The sequence below is a fragment of the Mobula birostris genome, chromosome 15 (genome assembly GCF_030028105.1).
Source record: "Mobula birostris isolate sMobBir1 chromosome 15, sMobBir1.hap1, whole genome shotgun sequence".
NCBI classification, from domain to species: Eukaryota; Metazoa; Chordata; class Chondrichthyes; order Myliobatiformes; family Myliobatidae; genus Mobula; species Mobula birostris.
The window spans coordinates 40,966,798-40,985,466 of NC_092384.1; the positions used below are offsets into that span (position 1 = coordinate 40,966,798).

The 18,669-nt window shown below is 40.1% G+C and overlaps 1 protein-coding gene across 4 annotated transcripts in view; it reads left to right on the forward strand.

The window, feature by feature from the left end:
- The window catches only part of mylk3 (myosin light chain kinase 3), a 95,504-nt gene that overhangs the window by 60,289 nt on the left and 16,546 nt on the right, over positions 1 to 18,669 (forward strand). For all 4 annotated transcript variants that reach the window (XM_072279649.1, XM_072279646.1, XM_072279647.1 and 1 more), the window contains exons 4-10: positions 365 to 882; positions 993 to 1,098; positions 4,286 to 4,379; positions 7,404 to 7,513; positions 9,911 to 10,052; positions 10,585 to 10,655; positions 13,628 to 13,756. In XM_072279649.1, the coding sequence (XP_072135750.1) occupies positions 365 to 882; positions 993 to 1,098; positions 4,286 to 4,379; positions 7,404 to 7,513; positions 9,911 to 10,052; positions 10,585 to 10,655; positions 13,628 to 13,756 (1,170 nt within the window). The remainder of the gene's footprint in view (positions 1 to 364; positions 883 to 992; positions 1,099 to 4,285; positions 4,380 to 7,403; positions 7,514 to 9,910; positions 10,053 to 10,584; positions 10,656 to 13,627; positions 13,757 to 18,669) is intronic.

Consider the following 18,669-nt stretch of genomic DNA (forward strand, 5'->3'; position numbering starts at 1 on the left):
CAGCAACCAGAAATAAAACAGGCAAGTCTAAGCAATACTGTTACCATATTCTAATGCTTCGTTATGCATTTTATACTCTACTGTTCAAAAAGGCATATACAGGTTGTGTTGGTATCAAAGAATTTTAATTTTGTTTAAAAAACATTTCTAATATTATATGAAAAACTGACTAAGGGTGTTTATTAAGAGAGAAATTGTCTTCAAATGAGGTAATTCTATTACCCTCCCCCCCTCCAGCCTGCATACATGCTTCCTTTTATGTATTATCTCAGGACCTCTTAAATACAGAAAGAAAATCAGGATTTACTTCTGTGTAAATCATTGGAAACACTGCTCTTTATGCTGTGCTGCAACTATTTTACAGGACTTCTGGCTCAATAAAGGGAAGGCCATCCAAGCCTACTGAGACAGTGAATCTGGGCATTAAGGTCACCAAAGAAAATGAGCCTATAAATCTTAAAGAGCCGAAGGAATCCCTCAAAAAGCTCGATGAACAGCAAAAGCCCACAGACATCACAAAACCTGATTTATGGCAAAAGTCGGCAAAGAGAACAAAACCCATCACGGCAGCAGCAGATGTAAGAGTCAGCAAACCTTCCGAACAGTCTGAAAACCAGGAAAAAGCTTCACAAGGCATCAAAACCCAATCAGGTCAGAAAAGTGAGGGAAACATTCAGGGTTGTCAGAATAAAACAGAAAACTACTGTGATCCACAAAAAGGTAGTGAATCAAAAGATTCTGAAGAGTCCCAGAGAGCCAGCAAAGAACCTGACAAAGTGAATGATTTGGCAAAGGGAGAAACAGATTCCACAGACACCACATCCAAAGCAGAGAAAACAAAAGAAGGTGTTGAAAAGTCAGAAGATTTCAAAACCATTATTGGTGAGTTGACTTGTCAGAAACTAGCTATCACTTCCAACGCACTTCACTTTCAATATTATTTCTGAAACCACTTGTAATGCCTGTTTTGAAGTTCTGATTTTCTTTTTCAGATGATAGTCCATCACCACCAGCCCCTTTCAGTCATCGCATTGTGACCACCAGACAAATTCAAGTAGCCTCCATATACACTGTTCACCAGGAAGAGGTGTTAGGAGGGTAGGTGTTCCTCGATTTTTCAGATAACTTTTTTCAGAGTTTGGTCAACTACTGATGAATAAGTTGCTGAAGAAGACATGACTACGAAGCAGTTTGATAGCAATGTAATTATTAAATAACAATTTCATTGAGGAAAGTAATCCCAGAAATCACTGTTTAAAAATATATGTAGAAGGATTATTAAATTGCACAATATTTTTACATCCATTGTGTCAAGTACAGATATGTTAAATGATTTTGTTATTGATCGAGAACAGAATTGTTTTTTTCAGTCTTGTTTCCCATCACACCACATTCAGTCACTTCTCAGGAATTCATGGTAAAATATTAATAATCGTTTTACAATTATATTGAACTTTTTCAATCCCTGAGTTAAGAAGGAGTCAAGGAGGCCTGGAACTAAGTAGTAACTTCTGTTAATATGTAGATATTAATTGAAGAAAAAATCTTTTGCCACCTTCCTCACCTACTGGAACCTAAAATAGTCTGCTAGATCTCAGTTTTAGAATAGCAAGCTGGGAGAGTTGACACTACTAACTGAACCTCATTCCACCAAGAAAAGTTGCTCCAACTGAAGAAGACAATAAACTAAATTTCCATAGATACTGCCTGACCTGTTGAATTCATCCAGCATTTTGTGTGTGTTGCTCTGGATCTGTAGCATCTGCTGAATCTCCTGTGTTAGCAAACTACTAATAACTGGGAGTAAGATGTTACCAGATACATTTATTTTTAAAATGTTTTTAAATAATATTATGCAACACAGGTTGTATCCACTAGGCTATTCAACAGAACAGAAATTTTAATTTAAGTAGCAGTTTTGTATTCCACTGTTCCGCGCCTACCCCAGCTTTTCCAATGGTATTTTTCAACATTGGCCAATTTCTACCAAATTTACAATAATGTAATTCAATGGTTCTCAACCTTTTTCTGCTTGTGACCCACTTCTGACTTTTATTTACCTTTGTTTCAAAGTTTCAAAGGTACATTTAATGTCAGAAAAATATATGCAATATACATCCGGAAATGCTTTTTCTTCACAATCATCCATGAAAATAGAGGAGTGCCTCCAAAGAATGAATACCAGTTAAATGTTAGAGCCCCAAAGTGCCCCCCCCAGCTCCTCTCCTTCCCATGTGTAAGCGGCAGCAAGCAACAATCCCCCCTCGCCGTCACCGGCAAAAAAAAGCATCAGAACCCGCCACCGAGCACTGAAGGGTGAGCAAGGCAACAGCAAAGACACAGACTCGCAGTACTCCAAAGACTACTTGTTCGCCTGGCATTCGACATACCACAGCCTCTCTCTCTCTCCCTAATAAGAGAGAAAGGGATGTCTCCGTTTCACAGTGAGAGGGGAAACATAATGAACAACTCACTGGTTTACGATGTTAAAAGTCCGTTGCATCGCTTTTTCCGAGCTCAGTGCCCAAAGATCTCGGGTCTCTGGGCACACAGCCTTAGGTCTTCCATCTCCCATTACAGACCAGTCTTCTGCTCGGACACCGACCTCTGATTCCCCCCGTCTCCAGAGCCACGAAGACTCGGTCCTCCGAAGACGAGTAGAGCTCTTAGGCCAAGCCCTTGGCATGCCGAACAATGGCCAGTTATGAAATCCTGAGTGCAGGTTCCATTCCTGCAAAGAACCGTAGCCAGCGTGTATCTCCAGGTTTCCTGAAAGGGAAAAATAGAGATATTAAAGATGGAGATAGAGCTGTTTCTGAAAATGCAAGAAAGGAGTCGCCGTTAGGCACCATTATCCCTCCTAAGCTCCGCCTTTGTGGCCTCCATCCTCCCCCGTCTCTGTTGTTTTTTGGTGAGCTGTACCAATTATTCTAAATTACAGTCAATATTTCTGTTTTAACAGGTTATAGGTATTATATGCTAAATATAATGTTACAGGTGTCTATGAAAAATATAACTATTTCAGAGCTCTGAATAGGATATTTTATTTATATTATACACTGTATAATATTCTTCCGATCAGCAATGAAAAAAAACACTTAATATTGTTACTTTGGGTACTTAGTGAGATCCTTGCTACTGATACAAACTAGCAAACTTTTGAAAAACTAACTTGATGAAAGATAATTGAAGATCTCCTCTTTTCACAACATCAAGATGAGTAGGGGCTTTTGATAGCAGGTGAAGAACTTGACTAAAACCACATTCAACGAGCTAAGGACTGGGAAATCCAATTAAAAATAACTTTGTTTTCTTCCTGAGCTGTGGAAACTCATTTTGAATATCACTAGTAATCCAGAAACTTCTGCCTGCTGTGTTTGAATTTTGCTTGAGGTGTTATATCACTCTGCAGCTCAATAAGACGTTCTTGCAATGTGATGTCAACATCATTCACATTCACCCCAAAAATGGATCCACCACCCAATCTGGAACATGCATCTCCAGAAGGTCTCTGACCTGGAATTCTATAATCAGAGTGCGGTTGCTTCAAATGATGAAGATACACAATCAGATCATCATCTTGCATTTCTATTTTAAGGGTGGCCAGAGAGGGAAATTGTAGCAACTCGCAGCATCCAATATTTGAGCTGAAAAGTTTGAGATTTCCAAGAAGAGTGGCCATAATAGTCTCCTTGCATGATGCGAGATTGCAGTTTTTTCCTTTTAAGGGTTTTGGTAGAGAGACACACCCGCCTGCTCACTGTATAATCAGTGATTTGTGGTTGGATGTGGAACAGGGCTCAACAGGTTGCCTTGCAGGGTGTGAACAGTGATTTGTGTACAGTCAAGCAAGAGCAGAGATAACAACTGATGTGCGGCAACTCCCCCACAAACTGGCTAAGCTGTTTTCCTGCCTCATTTGCATCATCTAGCATATTTTCCATTAATTTCATTCAGGTTTTTAATTAAATTACACATGTTCATTTCTTTTTCATTCATATATTTTAGTAATATTTCATTTAAACAGTAAACTTATCAGGGCCCAATGCGTTAAAATCTCCTGTGGCCCCTACAAAATCCGGCATTGTCCTGGGGGTGGGGGTGCATATGGCTCATGTTGACAACCGCTGACGTCGTCCTCTGTGCGGTGTTAAATTCTCTCTGTGGGCCTGGAAACATTGTCCTAACCATATAATAGCGATGCTGTTAACAAAGATCATGTTAGCAAATGGTACAAAGATTTCCCGTTGTATGTAAATTCATTTTTATTTCTTTATATTGGCAGGGGTCGATTTGGCCAGGTTCATAAATGTGCAGAAACCACAACAGGCCTCGAACTTGCTGCCAAAATAATTAAAGTTAAAGGACCAAAGGAGAGGGTAAATTCCATGCTTCAAATAATTTTCATTCCTGCTTATCATTTCTTTCATTCAATTTAATTGCAGAAACCTGGTGGTATTTGATGCTGTAAGTTTGTTGGATGATATAGATTCTGTTTTACATGTCTGTGCTTCATCACTTGCTTGGTTTTCTTAATTGGCCTACTCCAACATTAATGTAATGAACTACATTATCTGAGTGTAAATCCCAGCATCACATCCACCCTAATGTTGCTAATAATGTTGTTTCCTCTTGGAAAACTCAGTACTATTTACAGGTCAGTTTTCTTATCGTTTTGACATTTTTATCATGCCTCAGCCTTATGGAGAAAGAGCACACCCAGTGCTCCTTTAGTCCAGTGTTAGGCCACTCAGCTTGCTGTCTGCTCTTCCATATTCGGCTAGAGGTAGAAGTATAAAAGTAAATGGTGTAACCCTTCCATATGTTTTCTCCCCCTCTCCTTGGAGAACTGCCTAGCCTCAACTTGTTGGCACAGGTGAGAGTAAATATTGACAAAGTGCAAGGCTATTACAGCCTGGAGCATTCTGGAGTTCCGAGTTTAAATCCATTGCCACCTGTAAGGTATTTGTACGTTCTCCCTGTGACTGAGTGGGTTTCTTCCAGGTGCCCTGGTTTCCTTCCACAGTCCAAAGATGTGCCGGTTGGTAGGTTAATTGGTCATTGTAAATTGTCCTCTGATTAGGCTAGTGTTAAATAGGTGGGCTTCTGTACAGTGCCACTCGCTGGGCGGGAAGGGTGTGCGTATCTCTGAGTATATAAATAATAAATTAAAGAGCCATCCTACCTTTTACCTGGTGTTTGCCGTCAATGGCATCGTACGGCCAGGCCCACTGTTGCAGCTTTTACTGTGAATTGTGGCTGAGTGATTTCTTTACTGTGTAGTCTTTTCATCCCTTACACTCTTCAAGGGATTTTGCTTGGAATCAGTTGCCGATTCCTGACATAATCCTCCTTCATTTTCCTGACCAGTGCCTCAATATCCCAATTCTTGCTAGGGTTCTCTAATCCTGTCAGCCTTGCCCTTCACTGTAACAGGAACATGTTGGCCCTGAACTATGCCTATCTGACTTTCATAAACTTTCTGCTTGCCAGACATCCCTTTACCTGCTAACTGCCTCTTCCAATCAACTTTTGCAAGTTCCTGTTCCATTAAAATTAGCCTTGCCTCAGTTTAAGACTTCAACTTATGGACTAATCCTATCTTTTTCCGTAATTATTTTTAAAATAATAGAATGAAGGTACTGGTCCCAACGTGATCCCCTACTGACACTCCACACCCTGTGTCACTTCCCATTCAGGGGTGAAGTGTTGCCCACTCACTTGTAGGGCCATATTTCTTAAGAAAATTGACTTGGATACACTTAACAAAATTTCCGCCATCCAAGCCCTTGAGACTATGGGCATGAGGAACGTGAAGGTTCTGTCAGCTGTGCTTGACAAGTACTCCAAAGTGTTTTGTGACTTTGGGAAACAATAGTGTATTGAACCCATAATTAACAGAGGAATTGGTAGATTTTTGCTCTTCAGAACTTTTTGAAGATAAGGAAGGAGAAGATCACTGGAAGCAGCAACATTGGACCAGATGAGTTTTCTGAATGGACTGGACTACAGTAATTTCTGTAGTGAAGGCAGATGGTATCATTCAGATCTCTGGAGATTGTAAGCTCTTCCACTGGAGCATGTTCTTGATCTAGGTGATTTCTCACTGCATTTCATTTGACATTGGGAAAGAGGGCACGCCTTGTATCAACCATCTTTTGGTGATGTTCCAAAGTGACTAGGGTACTGTCATTATCAATGAGTGAGAAAACCACCAGAAAGGTCAACATAAACATTGTTCCTCCCTCCTCCACAAATCCAGGACTGCAACTTGGCCACAGTAAGAACAGCAACTAACATTCAATTCATTTCACGCTTTCTGACAGCAGCTTGGATGTTAACATTGTGCATTGCTCAGAGGACTGGACTGCAGTGAGACTTGCATGCAGTGATACAGGCATAAGCTACCAGCAGCCATTCCGTTCAGTAGTGGGGCCATTGAAAATGGCTGGGAGGCACACACAGTGAAGTGCTTGGTATATCAACAGGGCTGCATTAAAGGTCAAGAAGAATGAGGAACCTGACACCTGAGTTTCAAACAGAAGTTGGATCCTAACTTTTCCAATGTGTATCTGGTGACCAATCTCCTTTACGTACTCATAATACAGTATTTGATGGCTGACGCTCTGGTCACTTACACCTACCCAGTGCTGCACTGGAGCAGAGAGTTGCTGCAGGCTGCCAAGATCAGAGCCTCAGTGGCCCCATGCTGTTCTCTCTCACGGGGATGACGTTTGTCCTCCTACCCCTGTCACGTTACAAACTGTTGCATGTCATCCATCCACACATTTCTTGCCTCCCCTCAGGCATGGGTGCAGCTGGCAGCAGGATTTACTAAGGGAAATCCTGGAGGAGGCATTGAAGCTTCATTGACATCCGGGTAGGAGAATTGCTCCCTGAGCATCTTGGGAGGCACCAACACTCTCATTCCCTCTCCCTCTTCCAGCACCTTGTCCTGCCCCAAGCTGATTTTCAAGAAGTATATCCAGAAATGCATCCATTATCGACAGCTTGTTCCCAAGTCTTGAAATTAGCAAGAAGTCCGTTAGCACTTTCCAAGCCTTTCTGAAGGCTTCTGAATCTTGGAAACATCTGTCAAGACCACAAAAACTTGTGTGCATTTGCACCAACAGACTTGGGAAGCCAATCAGAAAAAAAAACCTGAAGATAGTAATGACCGGTTTAACAACCAAACAGAGGTTCAACCATGTTAACTCAATAAGGATTTAGATGGAGCATCACCCTCTGTTAAAGTATTCTGCAAAATGTTGTATCAGATGATTTGCCCTATAAATGTACATCAACATACTGAAAAATAGGCACCATTGAAAATACCATTTATAGAATAAGTGTCACTTATTACTAAACATCTTGTTCTTAATCTGATTTATCTTCTGGTTTAGGAAGAAGTTAAAAATGAAATATCTGTCATGAATCAGTTAAGTCATGTCAACTTGATCCAGCTTTATGATGCCTTTGAAGCCAAGAACAACGTCACCTTGATTATGGAATAGTAAGTGGTTTTAATAGTTGCACTGAAAATTACTTTACAATTCTGACATTGTTTGTGCTTTGCACTTTGAAGTCATTCACGCCAACCTCCTGAAATTGTTTGCCATGTAAATAGAACAGAAATATTGACTTGGGGAACAACTTATCTTCTAATATCGCAATTGATAATTGTTTATGAATTCATGCCTTAGCATCTGGGTGTGGGGTAGAACTCCTAGAATGGTCTGGGATGGTTGTTTCTTCACTTTACAGGAACTTTGAGTGCATTTTATTATTGCTTGAAATGCGTGAAGCTTTGATACTATTTACTGTTTCACTGGTGGCAATTTGATGGGAATATGATTCAACCTTCATAGGTTGGATCTTTGCCTCATCTCCAGGGAAGGATGAACAGTTGTTCCAATGAATCTTAGCAGAAACAATCAGAAGCCTGAAGAACTGCCCACAGAATGATTCATGTAGTTACAAAAATAAAAATGGGAGGTTGCTGGGTGTATATTTGCTAATAGTCTGTTACTAACCTTTGTGAGAAACTGAATCAAATGAGTACTAAGGTTTATGGCCTAAAAATTCTACTGCAGCCTTAGGAGTGGGGTTCGGCAGCTGGGGGCCCACAAATGTATGTGCTGATCACTGATTCTTCCCTTAAAACTAGTTTATTAGGCTGGTGGCCACAGTCATAATTGAGTTTATTATGCATATTTTTGGGGCCAAAGTGTGTTTACTCCTTTCAAATATCAGGTCCAGGATGGCTGTTGGATACCAATCTCTTGAGGGAGTGGTGGGATGGAGACTGGAATTTTCAGTGTTGTGGGATGATCCCAGGGTTGGAGAACTGTGATCAACATTAGGGTGGATGAAGATAGGGTTGGTGCAGTACAAGGTACCAATGATACTGATTATCAACACAAGGAAGTGTGCAGAATCTGGAAATCCTGGAAAAGCGTCTCAGCCCAATATTTCAGCTATCTATTCATTTCCATGGAAGCAGCCTGACCTGCTGAGTTCCTCCAGCATTTTATGTGTGTTATCAAGGATACTAGTAAAGAATATACTTACCTAGAACATGTTCTAGTCCAATCCTTCACTGAAGTGACCATGTTATGTATAGATGTCAAACAGGAGCACGCTGAGGACAATATTGTCCATGTTGCTCTGCATTTGCACAGGGATGATACCATCCATCCCTTGTGCCCCAGATACGGAAATCATGTCAGTAGGTTAATTCAGTAAAATCTCATTTCATTTTCAGAATGAATTGAACTATCCTGGAAGTGGTAATTGAGCCCCAGTTGACTTTGTTACATAGCCCTGGCCATAATGACATACTGGAGTAGAATGCTAGGCACAAACACCTATTCCATGTGCTGAGCACTTGATTCCCCAAGTCTTGCCCAACATTTTTTAATTCATGTACAGAGCTCAGTGGGGTTATTTTAATGATAAGATTAAGCTGGGTGCCCTGTGAGTACTGTGCATTACCCTCACCAGCACCCTTTCAATGATACAAGAGAGTTTATTTTAAATTGTTTTCGTGATAAGGATACTTATGAATAAGACTCTACTTATGACTAAGTCCCTAGGCTGCATACCATTCAAATCTCTCAGTATTTAGTCATAGTTGCATCAGGGAGTGAAGAGCAAAACTCCAGTCAGTACTCCATTGTGTGGATGTACACAAATGCTGATAGCAGAGCACTTTATACATGGTTAATGGATACCTGCAATTAACTTTTTGCATATGTTCTAGCTCAGGCATCAAAATTGCCTGAAACAGTTGTCAACATTAGGACAGAGATAGCAGCCTGCGACAAGCCTATTCAAGAGACTTGGAGCTAGAATTTCTATTGACATTTCACTGCAGTACTGAAAGCGCATGATAATAATGGATGAGAAATTAAATTAAGGCCCTATCTTCTCTCTCAGGTGTACGTAAAAGGCACTTTACCCCCGAGGATAAGAATAAATGACTAAACTCTGAACCTTAATATATAGTTACTAATCTGGAATTAAACTAATCATTAGTACCAATAGTTAAAGTGCATTAATGCCCTACAGGAAGGAAATTTACCATCCTACCCTATTCTGTGCTATACATGACTCCAGGTCTAACAACGCAGCTGAATCAAGGCATACAGTTCGAAGAGCAGTTAGGAATAGGTGATAAATTCTGTCAGCATCCAAAAAATTAAATTAAGAAGTTCTCAAGAAAATCATTAGGAAAGAGAAATGGAAAACCAGTGTCAGTGTTTTACAACCACAACTCAAGACTAAATTCTAACAACAAAACTCTAAATAAGTTTGCTTTTATTTCAAAATTCTGTTTTCTTTGCAATATATCTGTTTAATTGAAAGCGTTGTTAACTTAACTTACATCAGAACATTGTATTGATTATAGTGTTGGAGGTGGAGAACTATTTGATCGAATCATTGATGAAAACTATAAGCTCACGGAATTGGACACCATCATCTTTGTGAAGCAGATCTGTGAAGGAATCCAATACATACATCAACAGTATGTGCTGCATTTAGACCTGAAGGTATATTTTTAAAATTGCATCTCTCCATTTAGCAATAAAATATTGAAATTTAAAAAAAACCCTTTGTGGTTCATGATTGCATTTTTATTTTCAGTTTTTGACCTTTGGCTGTAATCTGGTTATGGTTTATTGGTAATCAACAGTAATTTTACTAAGTTAAACAAAGTGTAACTTTATAAAAATTCTCTTCAACCATCAAGTTTTAAATCACATTTATTCATTTGAGATGTAATAATAAGATTGTTGGTCACTGCAGGCCTCTACGGAGACACAGGTCCTTGGAGGTAGGGAGAATGGTTGCTTGATTGGTAATGGAATGGTGGAGATGAAGGCAACAAATACAAACGATAAAATAACCTCTAAATATATAAGTACTTTTAAAAATTGAATTAAAATTCTTGTAAAACATTGGAGTACATTTTGATCATTTTAACCTTGCCCGTCTATGATTTATGAGTATATGGTCTGGACTGAGGCACCTACACGTACCAGAAGCTGTGACTTTACAAAAATGCCTTTCTTTTGTCTACAGCCAGAGAATATTTTGTGTGTAAACACCACAGGAAATCAAATCAAGATTATTGACTTTGGTCTGGCCAGAAGGTAAAGCTAACGTATATTCATTATAAATTATTTGATTTCAAGCATTCTAAATTAAAACAATTGCAATAAAGCCCAGTTCATTGGTAAATAATAAGGTGCATTTTAAAAATAAAATACAATTACAGATTTTGCAAACACCTGTGTAGTTTATATGTGTATTGGCAAATCTAGAAATGACCACCAGAGTCTGACATTTAATGAATATTGAAGTTGGCATCAGTGCTTCTATTTAGAGAAGCAAAATTAGGCTAATTTCCTGGTCATTGACGCCATCTAGGGGCTATAATTGGAAATAGTGCAAAAATGCAGGACTGAGGTTGAATTCTGCTTTGAAAGTGGAACCCTCTGTGTGCCTACAGATGAACACCAGTAGAGGAAAGGAAAATTAAGATATCCAGAGAGATGTCCAACGATTAGGAGTATTTTAAATTTCAGCATCCTTAAAATTTCTACTAGATATGTTTTGCTGCTTATGTGTACTTCCTGGCCTCCAATTGAAACTCCCACTGACAATAAATATAAGTACAATTTTAATTTATTAGTGTTCCCAATTTTATTCTGGCTTTGGGAAGATTAAGCACCCATTGAAGCACTTACAGTATTGTTGGTCTGTAGTGGGGAAAGTCCCTTATACATGTTGTAAAGCTTCAAAGGGGTGACATAACAGAAAGAAAATCTGCACATTTGACTGAACGGGAATGTTTCAGTAGCATAAAGCAGCGTCTAGAGGTCAGGTTCTTATATTATGATTATCCATAGTTGGCAACTATTTTAGAATTTGCATGCAAACAATAACACAAACTATAAATTATGTACTCATACTGTTGGAAATCTTGAGCAGCGCATGCAAAGTGCTGGAGGAACTCAGAGTAGGTCAGGTACTATCTATGCGGGGTAATAGACAGTTGACGTTTCAGGCTGAGACTCATAATCAGGACTGGAAACAAAGGAAATGCACCACCCCACAAGCCTCTGTAGCCAGCATAACATGACTTCCACTATCTACAATGGGATCCTACCACTGAACAACACATTTTCCCCCCCCCACCACCTTCCGCTAGGGATTGCTCCCTATGTGACTCGCTTGTCCACTCCACCCTCCCCACTGGCACTTCTCCCTGCAATGGGGACAGATGCTACATCTGCCCCTAAAACTCCTCCCTCACCAGCATTCAGGGCACCAGACAGTCCTTCCTGGTGAGGCAACACTTCACCTGCAAGTCTGACTGGTGCTCCCAGTGAGACATGACATAGATTGGGTGGGGGGGGGAGGGGACCCACTTTGGCAAGGACCTCCATTCTGTCTGCTGCAAAAGGTGGGATTTCCCAGTGGCCAACTATTTCAATGTGACTTCCCGTTCCTATTCTGACATGTGCTCCTCTACTGCCATGATTAGGAGCTCAAGGTGAAGGAGTTACACCTCATATTCCATCAGGCTAGCCTCCAACCTGATGACCTGAACATTGATTTTTCTAACTTTCAGTAATTTCTAATTCACTCCCTCTTCTTTCTTTCTCCATTCCCATTCTGGATCGTCTCTCACACGCCCCCCCCCCTTCTCCTCACCTGCCCATCATGCCCCTCTGATGACCCTCCTCCTTCCCTTTCTCCTATGGACTACTATCCTCTCCTGTCAGATTCTTCCTTGACTGAACCCTTTACCTCTTCCACCTATCACCTCCCAGCTTTTACTTCATCTCCTCTCCACCCTCCACTAACCTTCCCACTCATCCTGATTTCACTTGCCTGCTTATACTCCCTCCCCTCCCCTCACCTGGGGGCATTTCTTATTCTGGGTTCTTCTCCCTTCCTTTTCAGTCCTGGCGAAGGGTCTTGACCAGGGACATCAACTGCTTTTCACTCTTCATAGATGCTGCCTGACCTCCTGAGTTCCTCGGCACTTTGTGTGTGTTGGTATAAATTATGTGAAAACACAACTGTAAGGTTGCTGTGAAGGTAATTACATTTATCAATCTGAAATATACGGTAAAAAGAAACTAAAATACTGCCCCTTTAAATTCAGAGGTATTATTCAGTAGGAAGGAATTGAAACCTTAACCCAGGTAATCCTGCACCATTACCAAATGCAATACCAGCTGTTTCAGGATCTGTTACACATGATGTGCTAGAAAAAGTGCAAACCAAGACTATAGCTCTTCTTTCTGTTAGTCCTTACGAAGGGTCTCGGCCTGAAACGTCGACTGTACCTCTTCCTAGAGATGCTGCCTGGCCTGCTGTGTTCACCAGCAACTTTGATGTGTGTTGCCTGTGACTATTTTAACATCTTTTACATCTAAGTGTGGAGATAATACACTGATTAACTGAATCAGATATTCTTATGGTATGGACCCAGCTGTAATGATATTTTTAGCTGTAAAGCAATTTCCAATTCAATCTGAGAGCACGTTTCAGCAATGCTTGCTGTTCACTTTACTTGCCTTGTTTATTGTGCTAAGTTCCAGAATATATTATGTCTGTACTGGATCACTTCTCTGTTTTCTCTAACTCCACTCCTTTACTGCACCACTCAACTGTTTAAGGAAAGTTACAGCGTTAAGAAAACTTGAAAAATGTGGAACAGATCTAACATCTTACTATAGAGAAAGTGGATAGCCAGAGACTTCTTCCCAGGGCAGAAATGACTAACACAAGGTTGATAATTTTATGATGATTGGAGTATAGGGGGGAATGTCAGGGGTAAGTTCTTTACACAGAGAGTGGTGGGTGCACAGAATGCCTGCCTGGGGTGGTGGTAGAGGCAGATACGTTAGGGACATGTAACAAACTCTTAGATAAGCACATAGTTGATACAAAATTGAAGGGTTATGCAGGAGGGGAGGGTTAGATTGATTTTAGAATTGGTTAAAAGGTCATCGTAATATCCAGGGGCTGAAGGGCTTGTACTATGCTCTAACGTTCTATATTTTATGTTCTATGTTCTTAACTGAAGACAGATTGTTTCTTTCTTCAGGTATAAGCCAAGAGAAAAACTAAAAATTAATTTTGGTACCCCGGAATTCCTTGCTCCAGAAGTGGTAAATTATGATTATGTTTCGTTCTCCACGGACATGTGGAGTGTGGGAGTTATCACCTATATGTTGTGAGTATCAAATACGTTGCGAGTTACCTTATATCCCAGGTGGAGCAAGTGAAGGAGTGACTTAAGATTGAAATGAATGAGAGTCGATTTTATACAGGAGTAGGGAAAGAACCACATTATGTGGGTTGTTAGGATGGTCACGTTCTTGCTATTGGCCTGCATTTTTTAATAAGGGTGAAAGAACGGCGCTGGTTGCTGATGTCAAACCAAACTATCTGTGAAGATCTGACAATGAATGTGGCATGAATTTTCCCTGTCCTAATATTGGTTGGTCACAAATGAATTAATGGGATCCCTGATATCTAGTATCGACAACGCTACCAAACTAGCTGAGCAGCAAAACACACTGGAGAAGGTTCAAAGTCTGCAACCTAGGAGATTGAAAAAGTTTTTTTTATCTAATGCTTTCAACATGTTGCAGACCACAAAACTAGTTGGAATATACTGTATGTTTAAGATTAATAAGGGAGTCGAAATAGCAAAGTAACATTTCAATAAATAAAATGTAATATTTATTATTCATTTGAAGATCCAAAGAACTTTGAAATCGTGTGTTTGAGTGAAGTGAACTATGGACATAAAAGTAACATATGATTGGGAGTTTGCTGGCAATCAAGCACAGCAATCAAAGGACATTTGCAGTATAGTTCATAAAATTTTAAAGTTTGTATAATTTTTAACATTGATTTTGCTGATTATACAAGGGAATACCCAAAGCAATGGAACAGGGGTTACTGATATCCTCTAAAGGATTTCTGTGCTAACCTAATCATAAGCATTCTCAGGAATTTGCTGTCAGTTTGATGAAAAATGTTGACAATATCATTACATATCATTACATATCCGGATCAATATAACCTTTAGCTCTCTGTTTTTAGCTAACAGACAAATAACATCAGGAATACTAATTGAACAAAGTCTTTGTTTTGTAAGACCTGTACCAAGAGCCTCATGATCGATAAGCTCACTGATATGCATTATTCAGAAGCGGGGGAAACGAATGTGCTTGTGCCCAGTGGCCCATCTTATTTGATGTCTATATCCATGTTAGATAACTTCATAAGGAGCCCAGCTGCTGTCTGCCCAGACGGTTCTGAAGAACGGAAGTCTCCTTCCCACTCAGTCGATAAGGGTCAATGTATTCAATTTACTCTTTATTCAAGATAAAACTTCAATCAAACAACATCAACGATTGACAGAGCAGTGTACAAAAACATTGATTGATGTTGTATTGACACTCAATCTTCCCTCCATGCTAAACATTCTCCCTCTCCCCCCCCACCACCACCAGTATACCATAGTAACAGTATCCATTGCAAAATGCACCGCTTCAATCTTCCAAGGCTTGTTCAACAGTACCTTCCAAGCCAACAACCTCAGTCTGTAGAAGGGGATGGACAGTTGTTCCATAAGAAAGCCACTATTCGCAACTCATAGAGTCATACATCATGTAGATAGGCCTTTCATGTCAACAAGAGCGCACATCCAAACTCATCTCATTTGCCAGTGTTTCACCTTAACCTTCTGAAGCTCTGTTATGTTTGAAGTGCCAATTTTTTTCATATACTACCCTGATTTAGATACACATTACCATTCCTTTGTTGATACTGGGTCAACTTTGTTGTGTATTTACTATGTCAGTAATACTGAAAATACATTGTTTGATTAAGTATTCTTTGTCATTTACATAATTGATCATGGGTTATAAGTAAAAGTACATGAATGGCACACTGTATGTCATCACACCACCACGTCATAAGCGCACGCCTCACTAAAGTAAGAGAAAAGTAGACACGGTTTTCCCAGGTCTAAACCTGTTGAACTGCAGTGTGCATTTCTTTGCAAGAGGAGGGAGATGGTCAAGTTAAAGAAACAGGATAACAGTCACAGGTTCATAAACAGTGAGGATATGATAATGATAATAAATTTTAAAAAAACAGAAGTGGCTGACTAAGTTGGAAAGATAGACACATTTGTTTGCATAATACATAACTGGAATATATATATGTACTGAACTAACTGAGCAGTATTTTGAAACAAATGAAATAGCCAGTGCAAGGCAGGTCCCAGTTTTGCTGAGTTTAATAGGTGAAAAAGCTTAGAAGTCTGTCTGACTGCTCCTTCTAAACCAGCCAAAATGAGTTTTGCTAATATCGTGAGAATAATATTTAGAACGGAAACTATTGTTGATTGCAGACTGCTTTAGGTTTCATAAGCAGAATCAAAAAGAAGGGGAGTCCATTTCACCTTACATAGCTGCATTGAAGAGATTGAGCATTGTCAATTCAGTAATGGGTTTAATGATGCAATCAAAGATCATTTAGTTGGTGGGATCTTACAAGAAAGCATTCACAAATGGGTCCTAACTGAAGCACAATCCACATTTATAAGTGCAGTTAAAATCACTATCAATGGAAACAGCAGCCAAAGGTGCAACTGATTTGTAGTCAGGAATGAAAGTGGCTGTGAACAAAATTGTAATGTCTAAAAAGAAACCTGACTGGCCAAAAAATTGTGCCCAGGGCTTACATACACCAAACCAATGCAGAGGTGAAATTTAGAGGTGAAACTTGCAAAGTAGAACACATACAAAGACCATGTCGGGCAGACAAAAATTAAACAGGGAAAAGAAAAAGATTAAAAATTTAAGTTGCAGTTTCAGAAGAGCACTAATCTGCATGCTGTTGATGAAAAATCTGATACTGATGAGAGTGACACAGGACTGAGTAACCTTGAGATTTACAATGCAAAAACTAACTGGAGACCAGCAATATGGCTTACCCCAGAAGTGAACAGCAAATTAATTAAAATGGAATTGGACACCGCCTCAACTGATTCAGTCATTCTACAAGATGACTTTGAACGACATTTCAAAGATACTGAACTGAAGCCTGCAGATATCCAACTGAGAACCTACACTGCAGAAGATAACTCCGGTGGGAATGACATTATTTACAGTGAAATACAACAACCAAAAAGCCACATTGGGCTTGGATGTGGTAAAAACAGAAGGGCCGGTATTGTGGGAGGGTGAGTGACTGAGACAATGACAAATTGATTGGAGATCTAGCCACCATTTGCATTTGCCTTGCAATAGAATCAACTGAAAGCAAATTAAGAAAGGTAGTGGATGACGCCACAGCAGCGTTCAAGGATGGCTCAAACATATCAAGGGTCAAATAGTGTTAAGTGAAGATGCCACATCAAGGTTTTTCCAATTCCCATCCATTTCTTTATACCATGATAAAGTAGCCAGTGAACTAGATCACATGGAGGCGGAATGAATTCTTTCTAAGGTTGAGTAGAGCCCATGGTCAATGCCAGTGGTTTCAGTAGCCAAAAATGATAGGTCTGTCAGGACCTGTGGTGATTTTAAGATCACCATCAACCCAGTACTAAAAGTAGATCAATATCCTCTACCCAGGAGAGAGGATATCTTTGCAAACTTTTCTGGAGGGAAACACTTTAGCAAAGCATACTAAGCTGTGGTCTACTCACGGACGGAGATGGAAGAAGAGTCCAAAGTGTTTCTCACCGTAAACACAAAAGACTTTATCATTTATATGCTTATTTTTAGAGTAGCATCTGTACCTGCACTCTGGCAGAAAGCTATGGACCAGGTGTTGAAAGGCTGTCTAGGCACTTGGTGCTACCTAGCACAAATCATTGTTACCAGTAAGGATGACAAGGAACATCTCCGAAATCTCAAGATAGTGTTAAAAAGATCAGAAGATGATGGGCTCAGAACAAGATGCAGCAAGTGTGAATTATTTAAACCAAGCATCACTTACTGTGGTCATACTATTGACAAATGAGGTTTACACAAGTGTGCTGAGAAAATTTCTTGATAATAGTGGATGCAGCTACAAAGTGGCCAGAAATGTTCCCAATGGCCCCCACTACAGCCTCGCACAGTTGATGTGGTGAAAAACCTCTTCTTAAGGACTGCAGTTCCAGAACACTTAGTTGGTGATAATGGACCACTGTTTGTTGTGGAACAGTTTCAGTCATTCCTGAAAATGAATTGGAACTAAGACATATTATATCTGTACCATACAACCAAGCTGCTTGGCGGAAAGGTTTATCCAGCGTCTAAGGAACACACTGTGAGCAATGTCAGCAGAACACACTACACTGACACCGAATCAGACTCTTGCCAATTTCCTCCTTGCACTCCACAACCAACAATGCAACTGCCTTGTGGTTCCTGGGACGTCCCTTGTGCTCACACTGGATATCCTCAAACCCAAACTCAGGAGGAGCATGCAGGACAAGTTGAGGGCTCCTCCAACAAGGAGGTTTGGTGTTTCACTCCTAGACAAGTAGTCTTGGCGAGGGATGACAGAGGTGATTAAAAATGGGTACTTGGGTGTCCAGAGATGTTGGAACCACTTCCTACAGACCCAGAGTCACTTCCTACAACCACCACAGAGCAGACCCCAGAACCTGAGATTGTTTCACAGCCACAAGTCTCACCTGCCAAGGAGAGTGACCCTCCCCACCTCCCCTTGTCAAGAAAGACGTTTTCCCACAAGGGTAAGAAATCCTCCATATAGTGATTAAGTCTTTAGGACAATTTTAAATTTACTATGCTGCGGATGTCCATTTAGTAGTTATATTATATAGTATACTGTGTATATAAGATGACTAGAGAGCAAAATGTTACATATTTGAGATAGCATGTATTCTATATTAACTTGGAGTTTAGAGCTAAACTGAGAGGATTGTCGTGTATTTAATATTTCAGTAATATTTGAGTAATATTGTAAGTATATCCTTTGATTAAGCATTAGGGAGAGAGAGAGAGAGCCTGTGGTATGTCGAAATACTGGGTGAACGAGTAGTTTTTGGGGTACTGCTAGTCTGTGTCTTTATTGATGCTTTGCTGCATGTTTGAGCGGTCGGCGGAGGGT